This window comes from Leptidea sinapis, chromosome 1 (genome assembly GCF_905404315.1).
Source record: "Leptidea sinapis chromosome 1, ilLepSina1.1, whole genome shotgun sequence".
NCBI classification, from domain to species: domain Eukaryota; kingdom Metazoa; phylum Arthropoda; class Insecta; order Lepidoptera; family Pieridae; genus Leptidea; species Leptidea sinapis.
Genome location: NC_066265.1, coordinates 31793580 through 31820847, shown reverse-complemented (window position 1 = coordinate 31820847; position 27268 = coordinate 31793580). Strand labels below are relative to the sequence as shown.

The 27268-nt window shown below is 33.5% G+C and overlaps 1 protein-coding gene across 1 annotated transcript in view; it reads left to right on the top strand.

The window, feature by feature from the left end:
• LOC126965385 (23 kDa integral membrane protein-like) overlaps positions 1-21842 on the top strand; it is a 34415-nt gene extending 12573 nt beyond the window's left edge. The window contains exon 5 of the mRNA XM_050809003.1: positions 21097-21842. Coding sequence (XP_050664960.1) covers positions 21097-21258 — 162 coding nt within the window. The 3' untranslated portion in view covers positions 21259-21842. The remainder of the gene's footprint in view (positions 1-21096) is intronic.
• Positions 21843-27268: the final 5426 nt, after the last annotated feature.

Sequence of the window (27268 nt, the reverse complement as noted above, 5' to 3'; positions counted from 1 at the left end):
GAATAGTTAAAAATGTATAACTAATTAGAATCTTTGTTTCTCAGGTGGTAAGAAACGAACTTTATTCTAGCTACCTATACTTAGTGGATTAACTACAGCTTTAACTATGATGGCAACGTTTTCTGGGTCAGCTAGTTTTAAATAAGTTAGATATTTTACTCCTCTACATTATTTACCACATTGCTTGACACGACACGACACGACCCTCCCCGCTCCGTCTTGCCTACTACAAACAAGGGCATTGAAGGGTGTGATCATTCAGAAATACGTTTTTGTGTCATTTTTAACTAATTAAATAAGATAACTCATTTCCGATTGGCTTTAGACTACATTCTTCCCGAAGAAATCATATTTTTTTCTATTGACAAAACAGTGTCTGTCGGATCAGCTAGTATTATATAAAATAAATTAATACCTATAAAAATAAGTCAATGTATTATACAATAAAACATTCAAATCAAATGAGAATCGCTTTATTCATGTAGGTCACGGAAATTACACTTATGTGACAAAAAATTTTTTCTTATTGAATCTAGCGCTACTTAGTAAAAGGTTGAGCTAATGAGAACAAGTAGCAAGAAACTCATTGCCACTCTTTTAAATCAAGATTTACATTTTCATCGTTTTACAAATCATTTCAATTACAATATAATATTATGTAAAGTGATGTAACAGACATACACAAACGTCAAATAGTCAATGCCTTCTTACGTCAAAAAAGTAAATGTAAATTAATATAAAACAAAAGTTATTGAGTACAGTAGCTGCATCATCCACACACACCGTAAATAAATAAATAAAAATATTCTGTAAGCATTTTATAAGCGATTATATATAAAAATATATACTTATATAATAACTTTTAAGCATTAGAAGCCTAGCCTCCGGCAACAGGATCATCCTGCCACCATAAACAGCGCCCGTTCACGAGCATGACGTTTGAGCCATCCATCGTCTCCCTCAACCATATTTTGATAATGGGACGACCCGTCCCATGTCGCCGCCACAAGCAGTGACATTTAAGCGAACATGACGAAGTTAAAATAAATGCAATAAGCGGGCAGTAAATACTTATGCAGTTAAGAGTATTTATATATATATATATATATATATATGTATATATGTATATTTAAAATAACTATATATATATAAACTACCTATTATTAATTAAGTTGTACAATATTTTTTATAACATATTTTTTTTCCAATATTATATTTAAGTATGGTAAAAGACATCAAATTCACAATATTTTAAAATATTATATTTGTTACATGCACGACATACAAAATTATTTGATGCATAGGCCGTTTTAAGTTTAAGAATTTCAAAAAGGTTTATATCATTCACCTAATAATATTATACTATAGTGACACGCAAGACTCACTTTGCTTTAAAGTAGGGGAGACAGTAGGAGCATGTAGTAATTTGTACAACAACAGTAATTGATCTCTTAAATCACGGCGTTTTCTGAGGGTATTTTTATAAATCTGCAGAAGACTAATTTTTAATACTTGAGGTGACGCAATTTCTGATTGATTGTTTGAATCAATTTAATATAAACTTTATATTGAAGATTCCAACATGAACAACAATACTCAAGAAAAGACCGCACCAGAGAGATAAATAATATAATTAAATTTGTGGTGGACTGTTTAAAATCTTTCGAGATACGCGAAACAAAACCTATGTAAGCTCTTTGAGTTATTATACTTATATGTGACCCCAGTAATAGCTTCCCATACAATTGAACACCATTTATTATCTTACATCTTACCTAAATCTAAAAATATAAATATAATTGCATAATATAAAAACCATTGCAGAAACAAACGAATGCCGAGGGAAATCCAAAACAGAATTAATTCAACATGATAGGAGACTGGACCATAAAAGAAATAAACAAAAATTCACTTATTCCAGTCAATTCTTTTATCCCCCTACTGATAATTTATGGGTAAAACCAGCACCAAACTGAAAACATGCAAATTTAACAAAGAAAGGAGTATGCTTAAAAACTTACAAAGAATGCACTTATAAAATCAAAAATATCAAAAAGCAGAACAACACAGATAATGACGACATTGATCCTTTCTGAAAATAATTTTGATCTAGGGTTAAATACCAATATAATATCTATATCGTTGAATTGATAATATTAATAACTGCAATTCGCAGTCAACGTATGTACACATACAGTTTCCGTTTGATGTCCTTAACATTGCTTTGTAATGCCGCTTTCTATGATTGTGAAACCGACACTAACCTTACGATTGCATCGCTCGATATGAAACAAGTTACACCAGTTCAGAAAATGTTACCAGTAATTAACAACATTCGTGTGTTTTTATGTTAGAAATTACATTTAATGCAAAGTCATAGAAATAAGTAAGTATGTTTACACTTAATTGTATACAAAACCACATGTAGCTTATATTATGAGGGGCTGTTCTGCGGTATGTGTGTTTGTTGCGTGCCCCGACGAGAATCCAATTATTTTATTTATTTATCAATTTATTGAAAATTGCATGACATTTATTTATTTAAGCGTTGAGAGCGGAGAGATACCTCGGTATAGGTGAGTTGGTGCGAGCGATGTTGGACTCGCGAACAATCTATGCCTGCGCCTCGAACAGTAATTGTCCGGTACAAAATACAAAAATTCTGCATAGCTCATCATGCAAACTCGGCGCATCTATATCACCTCTGAGAACAATGCACATAACTGTGAGCTGCTGTTGCTTTCGCTTAAATTTTGTGGGATACATATAGGGGTAGTATCCATGCATACGTTTGTAAAGGTACCTAAGAAAAGATTTTTGTACCTTTTCGAGAAGGAGTACATAAGTACTTTCATGCGGATTCCGCACACACATAGCTTGCTGCGCACTAAAGCACCAAATAAAAGCCTTATGACTGGTTCAGATGTCGAATCCCCAGAATTCCTCAAAACAAATCCTAAGTTCTATAGGATTCTTTTGCCAGAGTGGTAATATGATTATGGAAGGTTAACTTTCGATTGAATGTTATACCCAAGTCTTTGATAGTTTCTGATCGAGATATCAAATCACCATCTATGTTATAATCAAACTCTAGTGGGCACCACTTTCGATCGAAACTCATGGCATAGCATTTGGATGTATTAAATGCCATACGGTTCCTCAAGCGCCACTGGAACATAGCTGGCACATCATTTTGGAGTGCCATGCAATTTGAATCAGATTTGATCTCTTTGAAGAGTTTTAGGTCATCAGCATAAAGGAGACACCGGGAATCATCAAGCACATCTGAAAGATCGTTAATCATTAAGAGAAATAGAAGAAGTCCCAGTATCGAGCCCTGACTAACCCCAGATAGCGTGTGGTAAAGGTTGGATTCGAACAGACCTAGCCGGACATATTGTTGACGGTCACGCAAGAAGTATGCGATAAGTCGGAGAAGTCTCGGAGCAAAACCAATGGCGCTGAGTCTGTCATTAACTACCTGTCAATTCGTATCTCACCGTACTACAAGGCCAGTTGCACAAAGTATCTTTAAAGTTTCATTAAATACAATACCGTCACTTTCTTTTTCATTTTGACAGTTAAAGATAGCATGTGATATAACGAAACATTAAATTTCCTTTCTGCAACAGCTGGCGGGTGTATCCAAGTATCTCATAAACTCAAATTGTCACACAGCTCAAATTGTAAAAGCGTGCGTACAGCGTATGTCGCTATAACACCATAATAAAATACTTATATTTTAAATTAAAATACTATTTTAAATCACTTATTGAAAGTCAAAAATAATTTTACATTCGAAAACGTATGCCTCATACCTGAGAATAACGGATACAAGAAACTCATCGGAATTATTTTATTAAATAAAATTTCGTTACAAGTATATTAATTAGCCTGAAATTACCTCATGGATTAGGTAAGTGTTAACAGTTGCATTACGGACCCTAGGGTCTGAATATTATCTATTTACAGATTGATGCCTTGGCCAAAATACGTGACACTCAGTCAATACAATGCTTGATATTCTGATAGTGTAATTGATATTTAGCAGAGAACCTACATTATTATTTAACTTATCTGTATATAACAATTAATTAACAAGTTTCGTACATTCAAACGAAATACTTTTAAACTATATATGTCGCCCGTTTATATGAGAAGTCGGGATAAGTAAATATTTACTAAATATTATTATCTTAAGTGTTAATTCTGCTAAGATTTGAGGGTCTACATACAGAATGCACATAAAGCCCAACCGCACTGAAAAGAGTTAGAGGTTATAAGCGTCTTCCACGGAAGAATCTGCCCACGCTGAACCCCCGACCGATCGACAGGGTTAATCGGAAACGTAAAACTCTGTGTTTGTGGAAATTTCTGAAACAGCCGTGGGTTTTTTAGTATACACATGCGACTCTACCGAAGGCTCGTCATATACAAAATACTATCGTGAAACAAAAAAATATTATCATGAAGTCATTTTCTAAATTCAGCTTCAGCATATATTTTTTTTTATATTAAAATGATAGCAAAGTTGGTTCGAATTGTCTATAGAGATTTGAATTACTGATATGTATTACTGATTAATATCAGTCTTAATAAAAATATTGCATAATATTATGTAATGCGTCTTTCTCTTGACCTGGCGTTACATGTGTAACGTTTATATAAATAATGCTCGCATAATTCGTTATTTTATTAAAAGTTTTATTTCAAGAACAAATTTTTTTATTTATTCGCCTAAGTTTGAGTATTTTTTATGCGTCACTTTAAATATACATTGTAATACAAAAAATAATTTGTAAATCAATGAAGCTGTAGACATTAATTTAAAAGAGTGACAATGAGTTTCTTGCTTCGACTTCCCCTAATTAATTAAAGCTTAACCTTTTCCGAAGTGGTTGCAAATGGATAAAACTTTAAAGTACAATTTTGACGCTCAGAAGTGTTATTTCTTTGACCTTTGAATATTTATTGAAGTAGGCGTTACTTTGCGGAAATCCATAGACTCGTGCCTGAGTCTGAGAGACTGAGTCTCATGCCAGATTTTGGCGAGACAACACGTCCTGAGGATGCCTCGTGTAGAGGCGAAACACGTGTCGAATTGTTTAAAGACAAATATTGGCGGAATTAACACTAAAGAAAACTCAAATCATTTGTATTCTTTGATCTTGATAAATTATCTGATATTGTTTTGTTTTGATTAGATTCGTTGACGAATTCCCTTTGAAATTATTTATATCAGAGTGGTTTCTATGTTAAACAATAATTAGTCTGGCCTCGTTTCTCGCTCTTCACGTCGCGTCACTCATTAACTGTGACGTGTGGTGTAAGTGGCTTACACTGGTGTAAACAAAGTCATAAATTATTAAACAAACAATACACAATTCAGCCGAACCTCTTATTATGTCACACAAGAGTTCTGGCCAACTTTTGTGTGTTCAAAGAACTGTTGTGAGTCAATGAGTTATTTTACTTAGGAAACAATGTTGTTATTGAAGGCACTCCAAGGCACGGCTTTGTACAGCCATGTCGTAAGTTAGATGTTTATGGTTGTATCATAAATTACCATCATTAAAACATGAGGTAATACCTACGTATCCTTGAATTGGTTTTTTATTAGAAGGAATAAATATATCTCAAACATCAAAATTATCCAACAATAAAATGGCCAACCCTAATACAGCCACAAATTTTATAGTTTATAAATAATATTTGTGCAGGTATGAGTTTTAAATTCACATTATATCTACACGAAAAAGATTATATTGTTTTATTTATTAAGTATTCATTATAAAACAGATACCAAGTTTATCAAAGAGAATATATTTTTTTTTTATTCTTACATTTTTGCCACTTCTTCTCACGAGCTCTACCTTTTCAGAGTAATTAAAATGAAATATTTATTGTGATGATTCAAAAGCGCTTAGTTGAAGCCTAATTGAATAAAGTTTTTTTGACTTTCACTTTGACATTACCAGTACTTAAATTAACTAAAGAATTAATTAGATAGCAATAATTTTAAAACATCTGATTACGACTATGCCAGGCTATTTCATGAAATACGTTCACGACATATATTTTATGTACTTAATCCAATTTTTTCTTAAAAGGATCCAGCCTTCTCAGGTCTGATTCATATATTTTCGAATAGCAGCTACATTCTGACATTGAATAAGTCATACAAAAATCCAAAATGTGTACTTCTTTGGTGTTACAAAACAAAAATCCTTAGATTAAGGATTGGTCTCAGCTGCGCTCCAACTAGATTGTGGGCGTACTCGAGCCAGTCTCGAACACTGTGTAACATTGACGCGCCACATGTGCTGTTATACTTTGCTAATAATTGAAACTAAAATGCCGGCTTCCGTAGTAAAACTTTGTTAAAATAATACTACAGGAAATAAGAAAGACATTGTGATCACAATATATCATCAGTAAGTATTTTGTATTTTATTAATTTAAATGTAAAATAACACGACGCGTATATAAGTTACAAAATTTGAAAGATTTCATTGATTGTCAAGATGCCACGCACACAAGCATGCAGCTTTACAAATAGCCAATACAAACTACAATATAAAGTTGCCGTAATAAGAAAGCTATTGTTCTTAGGTAGTGCGGTATCTAGTTAGAGCGCAGCGGAGACCAATCCTTAATCTTAACAAAAATCCTTATATTTTTTTATTCCTCGTGCTATTTTACGTTTGTAGAAAGAATAATCAATATTGTCAAATAGAAGGTAACCCTAAAGCACCAAATGAACTATTAACCTTAAAAATATTTGAATCTGAATTCATACGATCATAACTCGTAAATCATAATACATGGACCTACTCAGAGCAATTGCTATATATTCTAATTATGCCTACCTAATAAGTGATAGAAGACCTTTGCAAACTATACCAGTCATGACAGACATTCTACAAACCAATTTTGCTAATACCAACGCTCGCCTTGAGAAGTATTCGAAAGGAAACCAAAACAGATCTCAAATCTACAAACTTACCTTGTTCCTAATGGTAATTACTAAACTGTGGTTTAATTCAAGTATTTAATACATCGCTTGCCCGCGATTTTGTCTGCGTAGATTTCCTTTACAGATTCACTTTCTTATAGTTTATCTAATTGACGGATTTAATGAAATGATTTTAAGCCTAAGTTACTCCTTTAGCATGAGTTAGCTATCTACCAGTGAAAGTACTTTTAAAATTGGTTCTGCAGATTCTTAATGGAATCACAAATAAAATTAATGTACTGGATAACCGTCTAAATAAATATTAATTAATTAATAAGCGTTAATATTCGCATTATATAGAACAGCATTTACTTAAATGTAGGTCGTGGATCACAACTGAGTCGCGAGCGAATTCGATTCATGTAAGATTTACATTAATGAGTGTTTTATATAAATCAAGTGGTGCCTAATATGAACATAATATCTGTTTTATCCATCTCGTTAACCTTTGCATAAAAGAACTTTGACGCCTATTTCTCGAAAGAGATGAAAAAGCTTGACTTGTTGAATTGGAATTTGTAACACATTTCAAGACCATCTACCAACTATGCTAACAAAAGCAAATGAAGACCTTATTGATTTATGAGAAGATGCGTCAAAAGAACAATAGTTTCAATTGTAAACAGTAATCTAAATTATAGCTGTTAGTTGGCTTATTATCTGATCTAGTAAACAGGTTTGATGAAGCTTTGAAAGTCTTCCTCCCCTTTACTACCTCATACTTATTTGAGGCTGGATTTTCAAATAAGGCTAAATTTTAAAACTGAAGGATGTAATAAATTAGATTATCGAACTCACAGCGATAAGAAGAACTTAAAGTTGTTGAATTTGATGTTAAAATCAAGTAAAGAAAATGGGAAAACATTACCTATACATCCTTCTCATTGAAATATCTTGCATATATCTATCTCTAAGTAATAAAAAAATACAATTAAAATTATAAACCTATTTTTATTTCAACGGTAACATATTAGTAATGCTCAAATATTTTTTCCTCTTTTGTTTAATTCAGCCAAGAGATTGGGGCTTAAAGTTGGAAAATTTTCGGAAGGTGACTCGGAAATAAGCCAACTTTGGGAAGCACTGACATACCTTTATTTCTTTATATATATAGAATATTAATTATATTTCAATAATTTAACGTGACTGTGGTTTTAAAATAGCGCAATTATTGCTTACTTCCGTTTTTAATGCCATTAGTCAAACGTGTTCGGAATATTCTAATAATCAATCTAAATAAATGAGTTTGGGGGCCTTTTAGGACATAAGTGTCTGTATGTTGAATGACTTAGGTAATTATTTAGTTTCAAGGAAATGCATGACGAGATGGGCAGAAAACCCAGAACACGTCACATTGTTACATAATTTCAATGTCCGATCCAAACTCTAATGCACTTCATTCGCTGAAAGATCACATTCTACAATATATTCGGTCAGACTCGCAGGAGTGTTTTTGTGATAATGATCTTTGTAATTTTGATTATTAATAAATAGTTTATTTAAGAGAAAAATTACGAGACGAGATATACGTTCTGATGATGGTAAATATACGGCGTGCCCAACACAATGCAGTGCCGCTTGGGATTCTTGAAAATCCTCAGAGGTATAGTAGAGAGTATAGAAAACTCTCAGAGGTATTTAATTTATTAAACTAGCTTCGGCGCCCTTCAAACCGAAATACAATAATGTTTACACATTACTGCTTCACGGTAGAAATAGGCGCTGTTGTGGTGCTCATAATCTAGCCGGCATCCTGTGCTTGTATATAACATGTAATAGTCCTTGTGAAAATAACTACAAGCTTATAGTGCCCCCTACTAGGCTCTGTAAAATATACAATTCTTTTGCATGCAATAACTAAATATTACAATAAATTTCCAAAAAGTGTATCTAAATTATCAATAAACAAAATTTAAAGACTCTCTGCCTTATTCATAATAAAACGCTTTTAGAAGGTATAAAGCTATATTAGTTAAAACGTGTTTTAAGCCTATCGAACGTTCAATAAAATTCATGACTCATATTCGTTAGATAAATCTCCCATATCTAATACGTCTCTATAGTACGCAATGTTGCCATTTCATACAAAATAACATGATCTTAACTAAAATAATGAGGAACTGTCAATGGAAACAGACATGTTTTCAATTTCAATGATTTGTCAGTTGTCAAAATAAGTTAAAACTTCAAAAATCAAAGTTTTGCAGTCACAACAAGTGAACAACTTTGAGCGGGAAGCTATTTAACACATTATATAACGTCAAATACGAGACAGCTGATCGATGTCAGTCATGTTTTTTTGCGTTCGAGTGCTTAAAATAGGTTTATAGAAGGGTCCTAGTTACTTATAACTAACGTCAGCTTTATCGAAGAGATAATGAGCGTTTTAGCTCTAATATGCGAATGTCAATCCCATTTTTTAACAAGCGTACATTAGCGATGTTTTAAATCTCCGCTAAGTCATTATGAATAAGACGGTGAAACGTAAACGATATTACAATGTGGAATTCAATAGTATTATAGTTATTATTTTTTATGGATTTTATGGTTGAGCCTTGTATTATTTACTGGATTGCATTAATACTAAAATATATATGTTTAAACTTTTGTGTAATTAGCCAATAATTAGCATGTATTTGAATTGTATTTTTGGTGATTGACGTTGACGAGCACTCTGTTGATTTTATGTCAATAAAATGTTTTTGACTTTGACTTTGAATGCTTAACAGCAGAAGAAGGGGCAGTTTTAGTGCCCATCCAGTCGGCAACCTGTGCTAAGAAGCCTCCCACTGGTAAAATAGTATGGAGAACACAATATAGCATGTTAATATAACCTCGCGGCACCATAAACAGCATTCGTTTAGGGCTGTCACTTTCACACCTTCTTTTGTAAATTAATTGATGAAGCATATAATCCATTGGGTACAAGAGTGCCCACTATTAGAATACAGTACATTTTATTATAAGAACAAAAGCTATCTTACAAAATCGAATGCACAATTAGATTTAAATCTATTCAGTAGTTTGCTTTTGCCCAGACATACATAGAGACAAAAATATTATATATTTTTACTATACTAAGTACTTTTTTGTATCGATATCATTCTCCGGACACAAGGCAAGTTCTAAAAAATTTTTTTATTTTATTTATTTGTATAAAGAAACTTACAGCTATTTATATTACATAAAGGTATGATAATCTATAAATATTACACTAGCCAAAATAGTTCCTAACGATGCTTATTACATAGTGAAGTTTTAGACTTATAAAAAATAATTACAAAAAAATACAATAGTTTAAAGAGCCAATAATTTCACTGATACAAATATAACCTTTAGAGACCAATTTTTTTAACAAAAGATACAAAATCGTACTTATTACATCAAAATATGTCTATGTGGTTATAACAGTCATTGTGTGTTCTGCAAGCTCTGATAAGAAATCTATTCTTACAATAATTAGTCCTAAAGAGTGGCACTAAAAATATTTGATCGGTGGATCGATGACCTATTATTGGACATTTGAAGCAAATACGACTAAGTTGGAGTGGAGAGTCAACAAAGTTGTTAATTATTTTGTACAAGAACGTCTGATCTCTGTGTTCACGCCTTAATTCTAAAGTATGTAACTCCGGCACTGAGTCACCAAATTTGTACCTTAGTCTCCTTAAAAATTTTTGTTGGATTTTTTTCAATCTGATTAATATAGGTAGAATATAAGGGGTTCCATGCCGAAGAAGCATACTCCAAATGGCTTCTAACTAAGGAGTTGTATAACATAATGTACGTATTTATATGTTTAAAGTCACTTGATTGTCGGCAAAATAAAACCCAGCATTTTGTAAGTCTTAGCTGTAATATTTTCAATATGAGTGGCTAAGTTTAGTTCACTGTCAAGTAGTACTCCTAGGTCTCTGACCTTGGTCACTCTATCAATTGTTTTGTTATTTAACCTATAATAATAACGGATCGGTTGTTTCTTTCGAGAATATGTAATGGCATGACATTTACCTATATTTAACTTTAGATTGTTTGCAGAGCAATATTCATAAAATGTGTTTAACTCCTCTTGCAATGGCAATGTTCAACAGAATTAACAAAGGAAAATATTTTTGTGTCATCTGCGTACAGTAAAATTTTGGAATGATGAAAACATTGTGTCACATCATTGATAAAAACGTTGAAAAGAAGCAGACCAAGATGAGAGCCCTGAGGCACACCAGATGTAACTGGTACAAAACTAGACGTATAGCCCTTTACTGCTACGGCTTGGGACCTATCGCGTAAATATGAGGATAGCCATCTCAGGAGGTCACCATGTATACCGATGTTATTAAGCTTACTTATTAATAGATTATGTGAAATTTTGTCAAATGCTTTTGAGAAATCGGTATACACGGCGTCCACCTGATATCCCTTCTCCATTGCGTCTAATGTCAATTCTAGAAACTCACACAGATTTGATTCGGTGGACCTACCACCCGTCCGTGCTGATTCATTATTATGAACGGTCTAATTGCTGGTAATAATGAATCATATACTATCTTTTCAAACAGCTTAGGCACTACAGACAAAGTTTTAAAATCTACAAAAGAAGCTACAAAAAACGTGTGTGTGTACTTATGTACCTACGCCCGCAAGAAGTGATTCTTTTTTGGCGTAACAAAACAAAAATTTTTAATGCATATTATTCCTAAAACACAAATGATTCAAGTTTTCTTTAGTTTTAATTCCGCCAATATTTGTTTTTAAAACAATTCGACACGTGTTTCGCCTCTACACGAGGCATCCTCAGGACGTGTTGTCTCGCCAAAATCTGTCACGAGACTAAACTTAACTTCAGTCTCGTGCCAGATTTTGGCGAGACAACGAAAGAAAACTAAAATCATTTGTATAATTATGGATTTCCGCAAAAAAACGCCTAATTCAAAAAATTCGTAAAACAGCTAAAACAATATTGTAATAATGAATATATTTAAAACAACTAATGCAAATATTACTATAACGGAGAATTTAGTTATATAACGTGTAGGTAATTAAATATTATTAAATTATTTTTATACAATTAGAGAGAATTTTTATTTTTTTATTTTAAGACTTATAAAATTGAAATTATACATTTAAATTTATATAATTCTCGTCCATTGGTTGTGCTTCAGTGGACTTATGAGTTACAAGAGGCTTGGTAGCTGAAGAACGACACAAATGGTCTAGTTGACCAGCTAACGTCAGGGTGTTGAATTTGCGCGCGCATCGTAAAACTCATTTTGATAATTTTTCCCTAACGAACCCAAAGAAGTATAACTTCAAAAACCTTGTTACTTCTCCCAAAGATGTATATAAAGTATGTAGATTAAAACCAATTAATATTTTGTTATGATTCGGGTATGACGACTGACAACCCTAATGGCCTCTGCGTCGGTGACACACGTACGATAATTCGCGTTACTTAAACGAACCTCAAGGCTGTGGTTTATTACTTGAGGATAAAGTGATTACAATGACGAAACGGACTTCTGTTTGGCACACATACAATGCGTCTTGCGTACAATAAGGTCATGGAATTCAACAGGGATTGCAGGTCTAAAAACATAATATTTCTTGACGTTTACATCTTATGTATTATTATACATATACAGATTGTACATCTTCTGTCTTTCTCTTTTTGGTTTTTTTATTATAACGTTGTTATAATATCAAACATCATTATTTTACTACAGTTCGACCAATCGATAGTGTGTACTATGGGGTAAGTTAAATGCTGAAGCTGTGTTGAGTAAAAATTTAAATTCGTATTAATGGAAGGTAAACAACTTGACACTAAGAATATGTACAGGTATATTTTTTAAACGTGCAAAAACTTAATTAATCGTAATACCATTGGATGTACAATATTTTTTGTTAATCCTTGAGGTGTATAAACAATAAACGCACAAAACGATGGTTCGCCAATCCTTATATAGGATTAAATTAAAGTATTTGTATATTTTAATAGAAATGATAAAAACATACGCAGTATATCAAATCTTTGAGCAGCCTTGCTCCAAATGTCAGCGTTCCTACGACGGTGACGTCATCGAGTGTGGTCCATCATCACACCACTTGCGGTAGAGGCCCGCCGCCCAATATGTTACGCAATCTTAGATCTTAGCCTCACTTCACATTGACTGGCTCTGAGCGAACTGTTACATTATGTTACAGTACACAATATATTGCTGAACCTTCAAGCTGCTGTGAAGTCTATGCTTGTTTTAAATTAAAAGCCAGCTCGACGTTAAATTCATTTCCGATAGGCGTAGAGATGCATCTTCTACCGCATTTATATTGAGGAGAACTCAACCGTATTCCACCACTGGAAATTACGTCAAAATACCAAATTCCATCCGCATTATTTGACGTCTCGCATTCTACAACCGCGTCGTTTGCGAGAAATTTTTTTTTGTGTAATCAATTACCAGTTGCAGTTTCCCGAAACGAGCTTTTGCCGATAAAAAGATCAGATTGACTGATATGAATACAGCTCGTTTAATCTATTTTGCGTATTTCCATAGCATTATATTATACGGTTTGTTATTGTGAGGAAATGATGCGGATGTTCAAAGTATTTTTCTGCTCCAAAAGAGGTCTCTTAGAACACATTATAATATGCGCCCAAGAGACTCGCTTCGGGAAACATTCAAGTTGATAAACATCCAATTAAATGTATTGTGAGGAAAGGGTCCTCACAATACATATAATATAATGTATGTTACAAAAACTATTAATGAATTCAAATTTCATTCAATTCAAGAAGAATAAAAATAAACTATAAGTTAGCTAGAGTTAAGGGCTCCTTCATTGTTCTTGTAATTCAATTTTACAATAAAATACCAGACAGTATACTAAGACTCACGGAGCACAAATTCAAGAAATATTTTAAAGTTTCTATGACAATGTTGTTACAGTAGGTGACAGTAGATTTGTTGTGGCAATGTATTATGTTATTGTCGCTCCCAATAGTAAATACATACATTTCTATTTCCGATAATTTACTTGCCAGTTTATGTGAAAAGACACTATGCATTACTGTAGTATGGCAAGCAAAGTCCCCTCTTTAATAATTACGTAAGTGACATAGTTAACCATTACAACGGCTAGTTGTCTGAATAATGCTGTAATTAATGAGCGTAGATTAAAATAGTAACTATGGCTGTAATCTTGCCGATTTAAAAGTCGCTTTCTACTTCAAAATTAGTACAGTTTTTGACGGAGGTATCTATTATCTATGTATATCTAAATAGGGAAAATTAAAATAGGACATGAAATCATTTATTGAATGTCAAAAACTAGCGCCCATTCGAAAATTTATGGCTCAATATATTTCTCGAATATATTTCTTTATTTCTTAGGCTTCTAAGGCCTTAGGCCTTGTCCATATGTAAACTATCCAGGTCTCTATTCTCTCCAACTCGCCTCGCTACAGTTACATTGTATCATTCGTTCTCTTTCATTCCGCCGTCGCCTAGAGAAACAAAGCGTTAGATAGAAAAGTGAATCTATTGTTACTGTTAGTAATAACATTCTAAGGTTACTGTAAGTATCCGTTTTTAATTGAAAAGTCGTAAACAGTCAGCTACGCTTGGAATTACCTCCTTAGTATTTTGAATGTGAAACCATTAACTAACGCACACAATGACAAATCAAAATTGGTCAAGCATTACCGTGCTGTCAGGTAGTCTAGCCGAAGAAGTAAGTCTAAGAAATTGAACCCATTGAATTCTGAAAGATTCTGCATTCTGTGTATCGCATATGACGCAACCATTTTATACACACGAGAAGAGCTGGCTTATATAACAATTTGCTATTAGTTGGCCGCGATGAACAGCGGATGTGATAGTATGTACTTAGAGTCGATTAGCGCTCTGTAACCCGCACCTGTGTGGGAGCAAACGTTTATTATCATCTCTCATCTCTGTCACTTTCATCGGATCTGACAGAGCCAGTGCGCTGGATGTATTAATGACGGCAAATTGAAGAGATAATCTCCGGAGGGAAACCGAGGTCGCTCTTGTTGTGTTTGATCCAGACGGTTAATACCACTGATATACCTCACGTAAAGAGTGGGCGATTCGCATTAAATTGATAAATGTATCAGACAATTAGTATATACTCGAAAATCGATTAACTCAAGTATTATATAAACGTTTATTCAGCCGATGTTTCATAATTACAGACGTTTTAATCAATGAACATAAAAAGCAACACATATAAAATTTACAATACATATAGTCCCTCACTTAACTATATTTGACCTAGAATTTACGCAAAACTGAACTAGAAAAAATCCCTTATCCATTGTACAAGAAGTAAGGGAATATCTTACAATTGAAACTAAACGCACAATTCGTACTTTTCCAATTCTTCTTACATTCAGCCGGGAGACGTCCACTGCTGGACAAAGGCTTCCACAAAGATTTCCACGATGATCTGTCCTGCGCTGCCCTCATCCAACGTATTCTGACGATCTTGACCATCTTGTGGGGGGCCTACCAACACTGCATCTTCCGGTACGTGGTCGCTATTTGAGGACTTTACTGCCCCAACGGCCATCTGTCCGTCGAACTATGTGTCCTACCCACTGCCACTTCAATTTCGCAATCACTGCACTATGTCGGTAACTTTGGTTCTCCTACGGATCTCCTCATTTCTGATTCGATCTCGCAGGGAAACTCCGAGCATAGCGCTCTCCAGTGCCCTCTGAACGACCACGAGCTTTCTCTTCTCACATTAACTTGATCTAGTTCATCGACTGGCGGTGCCCTTGATAATGGAAATCCTGTAAACTTATAAGCAAGAATATTTCTTTTGCTATCTTAATGTCAGCTTAGGACGCATTTGTGTTTGTGCAAATAAAACTTTATACTACGCCACGAAAGCGAAGCTAAGAAAATCTTGTGCAAGCTTGTTAAGTCGTAAGATGTAATGAAGTCTCCTCTATTCTAAGTAGCATTTATAAAAAATAAAAATATTATGTTACGTAAAGTCCTCTCGTTAGTTGTAACAAACAACACAATAGAAGATTGCGCCACGGCACGCAACTATGAATAATTAAAAATTACTCATGTTCACAGGTCCGTGGTAATGAACTTTTTATCTCACTGATGGTACTCGTTGCCCCGTATGTTTGTTGTACTATTTGTGTTTGATTATGACAAGCACCACAGAGTGCTAATATTTTTTTTATATAAGAGTGGGCAAACGGTCAAGAGACTTTTTTTTTTATGGAATAGGAGGACAAACGAGCGTACGGGTCACCTGGTGTTAAGTGATCACCGCCGCCCACATTCTCTTGCAACACCAGAGGAATCACAAGAGCGTTGCCATCCTTTAAGGAAGGTGTACTTTTTACCAGTAGGAGGCTCCTTTGCACAGTAAGCCGGCTAGATAATGGGTACAACAAAGGTGCCTATTTCTGGCGTGAAGCAGTAATATGTGTTTCGGTCTGAAGGGCGCCGTAGCTAGTGAAATTACTGGGCAAATGAGACTTAACATCTTATGTCCCAAGGTGACGGCGCAATTGTAGTGCCGCTCAAATATTTTTTGTTAATTTTTATTTATCAATCACCATCAGCTGAACGCCCTGCTCGTCTCGTCCTTTATTTTCATAAAAAAGACTCACGTGATGGAAAGTGAAAAACCTAAGTTTAAAAAAACCGACTTCAAAAACTGAAAAGTATCAAATAACTAAAAATTTAATTTAATACACCTCTTATACGTAAAGGTAAAGGTTTGCATAAGAGGTGAATTAAATTTTTAGTTATTTGATACTTTTTAGTTTCTGAAGTCGGTTTTTTTAAACGTAGTTTTTTTTTACGTACTAGTGGCAGTTAGTAATAATATGTAATCAACCTTAATGAAAATTCCAAAAAAAGCCGTACATAGAAAGCAATTATGTCATCCAGGTAGACTATAATTTTCATATAAATATTCATAAAGTGAAAACTACTGGGCCAAACTATGTAAATGACCAAATGGCAGCTAGTTCGCATCGAACAAAAGAAGAATTACGTAAATCGGATCACAAATCTCAGGGTAATCGACGTACATACATAAAACAAAATACCGATTGAATTGATAACCTCCTCCTTTTTGAAGTCGGTTAAAAATATGATAAAATTATGTGTTTGATATAGGTAGCATGGGTTATCACTATCAACTTTTGAATTTATCCTTGTTGGACAAATTTAGGGAAAACCTTTTACTTACAGGTTTAGGTTGTCATACTGTTACCATGGCAACATAAAACTTCTGCTTGGATAAAATTCAACAATATTATTTTAGATTTATGGTTTGCTGGAAATATATTTCAAGTTCTAAAGCATTGTTGTACTGTATTTGTTGCTGTTATATTGTAGTGCACAGTATTTATTCTTTCACGCTTTGGTCTGTTCAGCGCTTGGCAAACTATTACTCATTTATCTGCCCTTTCTTGTCTTGCTTTCTTGAGTTAAGTATCAGTCTTGCTCTTTTTTATAATTCTAAGAGTATTTTTGGTACTAGGTAGCGCACATAAAACTCATTGCAATCGTGATTCTTGAATTTTTATTTCCATAACAATGTTCATGGTACTAGGCTCTGCTAGTTTCCCCTTCTTTCTTTCTTTCTATTTATTTTATGGAATAGGAGGACAAACGAGCGTACGGGTCACCTGGTGTTAAGTGATCACCGCCGCCCACATTCTCTTGCAACACCAGAGGAATCACAAGAGCGTTGCCGGCCTTTAAGGAAGGTGTACGCCCTTTTTTCGCTTTTCGAAGTTTCCCCTTACCGTCAGCACCAGTTTGTACTGAAATTATGTAGGCTCCAGGCTGTTAAGGCTGTTAAGGATTTCCCATACAGGTGTATGATTATAACGCCATGGATAGGCCATTGGTACTTCGTCATCTAGCAGTGCTGATAACTTTTGTGCCATTTTTCTGAGCTTGCACTGGAAGATGTGGATTTCAAATTCAAATACTTTTATTCAAAATAGTGTGTGACATGACTTATTGAAAGTCAAAAACGAATGCCTCAGACCTGAGAAGAAGAAAAATTCTTTTGAATAACGTAATACTTTTGTTTTGCATATTTTCTGGAATCTTGTTGTAAAAGCGTATACATCGCCCCACAAAAGGCTTACTATCTCGATTTAGCCGAGTAGTAGGCATTATAAGTTTATGTCTATTCCTGGTGTTAAGATTATGGTTATGAGTTATGACTGTTTCTAGCAAATTCACTTATGAGCCTATGAGCATACATTAATAACATTAATGATTCTTTAGGACCTAGGTTATAATTATTCTAGATGCTAGATTAGTCCACTGTCTCTTTTGTAGTTAAGAAACCAACATTTTCTCGTATTTTTCTGGTTTCGGTATATCACGCACAAACACGTCCTTAATTCTGGAGTTATTAATAGTTAACATCGTGAAGTATCAACGGACCGTTAAGTGGATTCAACTGTTGGTATTCCAAGCTTGTAATAGCCTATTGTTCTAACAAATACTTCTGACTCATTCCTCCTCGACTTCCTCGTTCTGTGTTAAGCCTCTGTACTTAACGTAGGTAGGTGACGTAATTTTCTTAATGCCTTTTAGTTATTTTTGAAAATTCAATAATTTCACGGTATCATATGGAGTCATAATAATTAACCATATTATATAGCTGGAATCAGACTATTCTAGGGCTATAGCATAGTTTGCTTATAGCCTTTTAAAAGTTGGTGAGTTGCAAAAAATTGAAGTTATGCTTATACTATATAGATTCCCGGTTCAATTAAACAATTATTTAAAGAAAATATGATGACAGTTTAAATTGTTTTTGAAATTAAAATAAAGTATTCTTTCAGTAGAATGTTACATCTACAATATTTAACGTGCTTCCTCTTCATGTGGCAAAGCCCTGGGACGCCCTGTATATATAACTAAATACTACCTTTACTTTAATAATTATTAGTGGCAATTTAAATTACATAACTTACTTATATTATTCTTATAATTTTATTGTGTATATTCTGAGTATAAAAAATATATTAAAACAAATCAGAACACCATAAGCAACCAAACTGTGATAATTATAATACCAGGAATAACCATAAACTTGTTATGCCTACTACTCGGTTAAGTCGAGTTAGTTATCTTATGTTGGGTAATGTATAATATATATGCATTCACAACATGACCCCAGATAATGTACAAAAAACGTTTTAAGTACATCAAAAAGAAATTGTTAAAACTTTAATATGAGGTTACCATAAGGTAAATAACTTCCTTAATAGCACAGATTGCGAATAGAGCGACTGCCCTCAGGCTATTTAATAATAAATTGTACTGTGGCCAAAATTTATTTATATAAATAAAATAGAAAAAACCCGCTGAGTTTCTGCCTCCGTTCTTTTTAAGGTCTGAGGCATAAATTTTCGAATAATTTCGATTAATTTTAAATCCTATACCCTAAGAGGTTTTATAACACGATCTAAGACAATTCTTTCTTTACAAATAAGATGTTTTCATCGAGCCACTTCCTTTAAATGTAGGTAGAGACTTAGGGTTATCCTGTTTATCTATAATAAGCACCGAGCTGTATGTCTTGTTTCACGATACGTGGAAGCGTCCTAGTGTGAATTTCTCCCGGTATAATTTTTGTTTTCATTTTAGAATTTCGGGGAATTCTGCCTTTGACCGCCTTAGATAATTTACACATTTAAATAGTCTCTTGCTGTTAGACAACCGATAAAAACAGGCCATAATTTTAATGTGCGTACATTGCTCAAAATAGAGGTTACCTCTAAACTCAAATTTTTCGACTTTTTCACAGCTGTAATGTATTAATTAATTTTAAGATATCTTTATAATCATTATAATGTGAAACAACATGTACAAAAGTCAGTGTAAATTAAGCCTTCTTCTTCGAAACTTCGATAGTAGTACTATTGGTAATATAAACACGTTTTACGAACAAAAACAAACAATACAAAATTTTTAACATTTGGTATATTAAAATATTATACAAATATGAGTCCTAACAAAATAAAAATAATTTTAACTAAATAAGATACACGTAAATTAATATTTATTTTATATTATATTTATTGAATATCTGTAAAATTAGAAGTTTTTATATTGTAACAATATTTATGGCTGAACTATTGTAGTTACATGAGATATATTTTGACATTGTGCAATCAACATGAATAACAGTCGTAAAAGTAAGTGTTAAATATTAAACAGCAACTCGCGTTCAAGTCGGAGAAATAGGGATGACAAAATATTTTATTTTTATGAAAATCATTGATAATATAGAATATATATTCGAAAAAAGTTACGTAATTCATTAAGTGTTTGTCTATAATTGAATCTGAACTCGCGCCGTATTCAGGGAAAAATAACATAATACATATTTACTGAGTAACCTATTGTTGATGATGAAGAAAGCAAAACATGATGCATGAACAGAAGTGAATTTTAAAACAATGGTATATCAAAAGCGGTTTTGAAACAGATTTGTAAATAAATAAATATAGTTAACTTTAGTTTGACTTTTTTTTATGCAAAATGAGGATGAACAAGCGCACCTGGTGTTAAGTGATTACCGCCGCCCACATTCTCTTTGAACACCAGAGGAATCACAGGAGTGTTGCCGGCCTTTAATGAAGCTGTACGCGCTTTTTTGAAGGTACCCATGTTGTATCGTTCGCACAAGGAAGCTAACTCCACAGCTTTGTAGTACGTGGAAGAAAGCTCCTTGAGAACCGCACCACTTGCATAAGATCTCGGGAAGCCAAAATGATGTAAGTTTGGAGAGAAGCGCCTAGTGCCATACACGACCAAAGACCTTCGCTATATCCAGGCTAAGATTTTAATATCAGCATAGTTAAATATATTCATCTATTTATAGATATATATTACAAATTCAGTGTAAGTTTGTTAGTAATAATAGTATTCTGGTATTTCACTATGGTAATAATTTGCCACAGACTAACAATAGTCTTTAGCGAGACGGATCTGTGTCGAGACACAGATTAAATTCACTAGAATGACACTCATATATACTTTTTGTTTCAGAGCACCGGGATATTCTGCACGTTCTTCCTTGCACACGCCATTCGAGAAAGAAGACGGGCGTCAATACGAACGTCAACGATCGCCCGGGACGCGACATTTGCCGCCCCGGACGACACACTCTTGGCTTCACCCACTGCCCCTATCTCTTTGCCAAAATATTAACTTATTCATTAGATATAAGAATAGGTTGTGTTTTATATTTTATAAGATAAACTATTAATAATAATTAATGATGCTCCAAATTTCGAAATATTTTTAAATGATATGGACTTTAAAAACATATTATAGAAAAAGTTTATATTAAATTAATAATAAGTACCTATAAAATAAAATAGAATATTTATTATTAATAATTACTTGCTTTTAAGTGTAACGTCTTGACAAAAGAGTATTGCATTTAAAGATCGCGATATCAGAGTCATACATTAATTCCGGACTGCCTCGAGGTTCCAATTATTTGTATATGCGAAACATTGTTGTTTGCTATCAAATTCAATTTCACATATTTTATATTCAAATTAGAATTTTGAATCACTTATAGACGTCAAATAATACCACCCATTCGACGCCCCACAGAAGAAGAAGGGGCACAAGAACAAGGGGAACAAGAAACACAGTGGGCCTCTCCTAAATGTTTTTTTAATTATTTATTATTATTAACATATTAATTTATTAATAATTAAATAGCCTGACGATGGTCGCTCGTTTCCAAATATGTGGTAAAATTAAAATATTCATTTATGTTACATATGTTTTGTTTTTTATGAAACTAAGGGACGAGAGGAGCAGGACGTTCAGTTGATGGTAATTGATGCGCCCTGCCTATTACAATGCAGTGCCGCTCTTGAAAAACCCCAAAAATTTTGTGCGGCACTACAACTGACAAGACAAGATATTAAGTCTCATTTCCCCAGATAATTTCACTAGCTACGGCGTCCTTCAGACCGAATCACAGTAATGCTTACACATTACTGCTTCCCGGCAGAAATAGGCGCTGTTGTGGTACCCATAATTTAGCCGGCATCCTTTGCATAGGAGCCGTAATGTTACCACATAAACGTTTAACAATTCTTTTGAATTTCATAACACATTTAATTTGCACATTTTCTGGTATCCTGTTGTAAAAGCATAATATATTCGGCTGCTTCTATCTGGTTATTATCAAGTGGTAAAACTTTTGGAAACTTCTTTAGCGGCGTTGAGCACTTTTCTTGGGATGGGAATAAAATGTTAAACCCGTGTCAGGACACGTGACTTGATCGAAAATTCATAAGACGGAGGGACTTGAGTCTTTTGTGATAATTATAAACTATGTAATATATCAACAAAAATATAATTTGTAAGTTGAATTATGTAATATAAAATGTTATGCATTATAAAACAATTCGTGCGAAATTATTCCCTTACCATTCCAAAATTAAAACTAAATGTTACTTCCTTAATATTTGAGGTTAACAACTGCTCAATAAGAACAGCTAGCTATTCCAGATAATTCTATAGGCTTCCAAATGAAGCTCTCTAGGATCAAGTATCTGAAGCCTCTGTTTTACTTATTCTGTGCACCCTTCTTCCACATAAACAGGCACAAGGTAAGCTGCGTATCGCTCAATGTCAATCGTACCCATCATAGCTCCAGCGTCGATAAGAAACCTTTATTTGGTTTTTTGATAGCTAAATGACAAGGAAGTCTATTTATAGTTATTTATGCAACTGTTGCGTAATAAGTACTAATTATCAACAGTTGCATACAAGACTTTATCTACACCCAGAGTTTGAATGCTCTAAAAGATTCTGAAAAAAATAGCTTACGGCTAACATTAAAACAGCCAGTCCTAGTAGTAACCTAATATCATCCATTACTAATTATATACAAATAAACTAAGTATTAAAGAAAGAGTTATTTATTTTACTAGTAATTTACGTTTTGTATAGTGCAATAATTAAAATTCACTTGAATATTATGTTCTTTTGCAGCGTTTAAAATATCTGGCGGTGTGCTGTCAAAACTTGAGTCGCTCACTTTTTGTAAACAAAACAATAAAAATATCTAAGAAAAATGGCGGGGATTCGAATAACCTACTTTTTTTACAGCGCGCGACCGCGACGTTCTGAGAGAATGGTACGCGCGTAACGAAAATGTTCTTTTTTTGAAATTCATACAGATACCACGCATTGAGTAATAAGAATGTGGCTGTTGAAACCCTTTGCGCATGGAGAGATCGAAAAAAAGCATAGGAGTGTTGTTATGAAATTCAGTACAACATTACAACACTCTTTTGGATGATGTAATGGTTATTAGAACATTGGGTGTTTTAATGTTGGCAACAAGCTAACTGTTTCAGAATCTTTAATAGAGGATTTAAAGCATGGGTGTAGATAAACATATTAACAGCATTTATTTGGTGTGACAAGGATGTTCTTGATTCTATTGTGTGTACATACATACCTACAATTACTCAGACAAACAACAAAAATGAATGAGAGTTGTATAAATATAAAAAAATGATTTTACTGGGCTTGTGTGGATTAGTAGATTAATTATAATAACTGTATAAATATAAACTCCTTCTAAGTCAATCATTTTCTAAGTGTTCATTCTCCTATTAAGTGTGCATTGTTCAGAGATTACAATAAGTACCTAATATATAAAATTCTCGTGTCATCGTGTTAAACATTGAACTTCTCCGAAGCGGCTTGACCAATTCTCATGAAATTGAGTAGGTCTAAGAATCGGACAACATCTATTTTTCATCCCCCTAAATGTTAAGGGTGGTCCACACGATTTTTTTTTAAATTTTTTTTTATTTTTTTTTTAATTTGTTTGATTATGAGTCAGCATTAAAAAATACATACAATTTTCACCCATCTACGATCAACAGTTACTTTTGTATCGCGATTTTAATATCGGCAATACAGCGTTTGCTGGGTCAGCTAGTTTTTTATAATTAATTTAATAGAAATGGCACATTTTAACACCTTAACCAAACAATGGTAAAAGTAGTAGTTGAGTATCTATCAAGAATAAACATATTCATGATAACTTCGGCCTTACATTAGATACGAGATATCATTGTCTTTTAGTCCAGCAATGTATCAAAATATATATTATGTACCAATGAATATGATCTTGTTATATTATACTGTTTTGAAACTAAGTACAAATTAAATACTGTTTAAAAAACTAAAATCACGCTTAAACTAGCAAAATATCTTTTAGATAATATGCAGGACTCGTTATGTAGCCCACATAAGGATCTTTTGGGTTTGTTATTTGTTATGGTATTCACTACCCGGCGGTTTGCGAACACTATGTGGAATCAATGACTTTCTGCGGTTTACCCGAACCCATACGACTTAGGGGGTTATCTTCAAGCTAAGAGTATACTTCCAACTTAAAGATCGGCAACGCATCTCTTGACCACTGGTGCTGTGGTTGTACATGGGCGTTTACCACCACGTTCATTCACGTGAGCAAGTTTACCCCTCTTATATAAAATAAAAACGATTTGTTAGAGTATCTGAATCTGTATCTGAATAGTAGATTGTTAACCGAGGGTCGAAAGAATCAATTCCCGAGGTATTTAGACACTCTACTTTTCATTTCGAATATGAGGAAAATTAAACTATTTGTTTATCTAAACTATTCATAGATAATATGTAATAATATTAGTAGTACCTATTTAAAATTAATTGTCAAATTAGGACAATTTATGTCGACTTTTTGAATTTTAAATTTGGAACTCACCGCGTAATTGTTACGGCTTATTCCGCTCAAAGAAGTTTGTGCTAAGTTCACACTGGCTGTTTAGAAAGTCACATGGCCGCAGCATTTCTATTTTTAAAGTTCATTCCGGCCCCTGGGTGGGAAGTAATTTGTATGAGTTTTTCCCTCTCTGTGGAGGGAAGCAGCATTTTCTACCCAATAATCAGATCAAAACAATAATACTTTCCGAGTATGAGAAATGAAAAATATATTATTTGTATTAAAGTAGTCATTATCATACAAATCTACAACTACGAATATTGTTTATAACTCGAAAAACCAGAGTTTATTCCTCAATATTATAATACATGTATTATTTTACATCATTAATCTTTTTAATCTGATTTTATTTTCCTATTTCGTATCTGATATTATTTTTATTATTAAACAGCTTAACCAAACTGATAGTAACCCCATTACTACGACTACAGTTCTTACAAACAAGCGTAAGTTCCCAATCCTGAGCGGCGCTGCATTGTAATAGGCACGGCGTGTCACTAATAATGAGAACATCTTGCTCGTCACGTTCATATTAATTATAACAAGTTCATAGAGTAATCAATACAAACGACCTTCTAATTGGTTGTATATTATAATATTACACTTGATTGTAAATATTAATTGATAGCAGGAAATGGATATTAAAAACGAATTAACTAACGATTAAATAAATTACTATTGTTATAAAATTAATTAACAATAGGCCTTTGCTTTCTGATTTTATAAATTAAATTGCGTTTTTCAAGGAGTTTTCTTCCACATACCACAAAGCTGTGGGTCGAGCTTCCATCTGCAGTGTTTCCGGGGCGATACGACATGGGTGCCTCTAGCTGACTCCTCTGGTGTTGCAAGAGAATGTGGGCGGCGGTGATCACTTAACACCAGGTGACCCGTTCGCTCGTTTGTCCTCCTTTTCCATAAATAAAAAATAATTGCCAAAAAATATGTATGAGTACAAGTATCAATACTCGAGTTAGTAACTTGAGTGAATCAATTAACGGCCGTTTTCAATAACCTATCTATCCTTAGTTTAACTTACTAGAGGTAGACAAAATCTATCCTTTAACGCTTACTTACATTTCAATAACCTATTGACAGATAACATTGGCCAACTCGAACGGCCGTTTTCAATAACGTATCTCTAGTTACGGATACATATCTGTCACCGTTTTATGACAGAATCTTATCTATCCATAGATATGTCCAATATAGTTGTAGTTCAATGCTTTATGCCGATAGGTTATTGAAATGAAAGTAAGCGTAAAAGAATAGATTTGTCTTACCTCTAGTAAGTTAAACTAAGAATAGATAGGTTATTGAAAACGGCTGTATAAGTATATTGGACATAACTATTGAAGATTTTGTCACTGAACGGTGACAGAAATGTATCCGTAAGATAAAGGGTAGATAGGTTATTAAAAACGGCCGTAAATAAATTGGACAGAGGTCGCTTTCTGTCCTCCTAGTGACCCAAATCTTTCTTTTTTTTAATTATTAATTATGTACTGCCACATAACACACACTTTTATATTGGTACTAGCTGACCCAACAAACGTTGTATTGCCGATATTAAAATCGCGATACAAAAGTAACTGTTGATCGTAGATGGGTGAAAATTTGAAGTTGTATGTATTTTTTAATGCTGACTCATAATGAAACCAATTAAAAAAAAATGTCAAAAATAATAAAAAAATAAAATTCGTGTGAACCGCTCTTAACATTTAGGGGGATGAAAAATAGATGTGGTCCGATTCTCAGACCTACCCAATATGCACTCAAAATTTCATGAGAATCGGTCAAGCCGTTTCGAAGGAGTTTAACTACAAACACCGCGACATGAGAATTTTATATGTATATTAGATTGTTGCAGTTGTAATGTATTGATCTAGTATATGTAACAATTACGGCGTACATGCAATGTAAAATTGATTACAATATAGCGTGTCCATTAGATAATATATTTATCATCCATAGATTATACATTAGAAATTAGAATAATTTACTAAATTACATTAAAAACTTAATTATGTGGAATATTAAATACATTCATCATTATGAACACTCAATTCCTTGCTATTCATTATCCGATTCGTATAAATATTAACCCAATTGAAAAGGTTCTTATAAGAGATCTCAATATCATAAACTTGAAACAGATAAAGGTTCGTAATACCTGCGTAATAAACCTTACCTGCTCAAAGCGGCCATGCTTATAGGTATGTTCCGATATGCACTGCGCCCACTGTACAGTGTGACATCAATTTAGTATACTGTGAAGCCGTTCCTTTATAGCCAGTTATACTGGTTACTATTTAAAACAGAACGCAATCCCGTATACTGTCAGCCGCATTTTTTGACACAGCATTCAAATGAGTGTATTAAAGTTTTCTAGTTCATTAAAAAAAACTG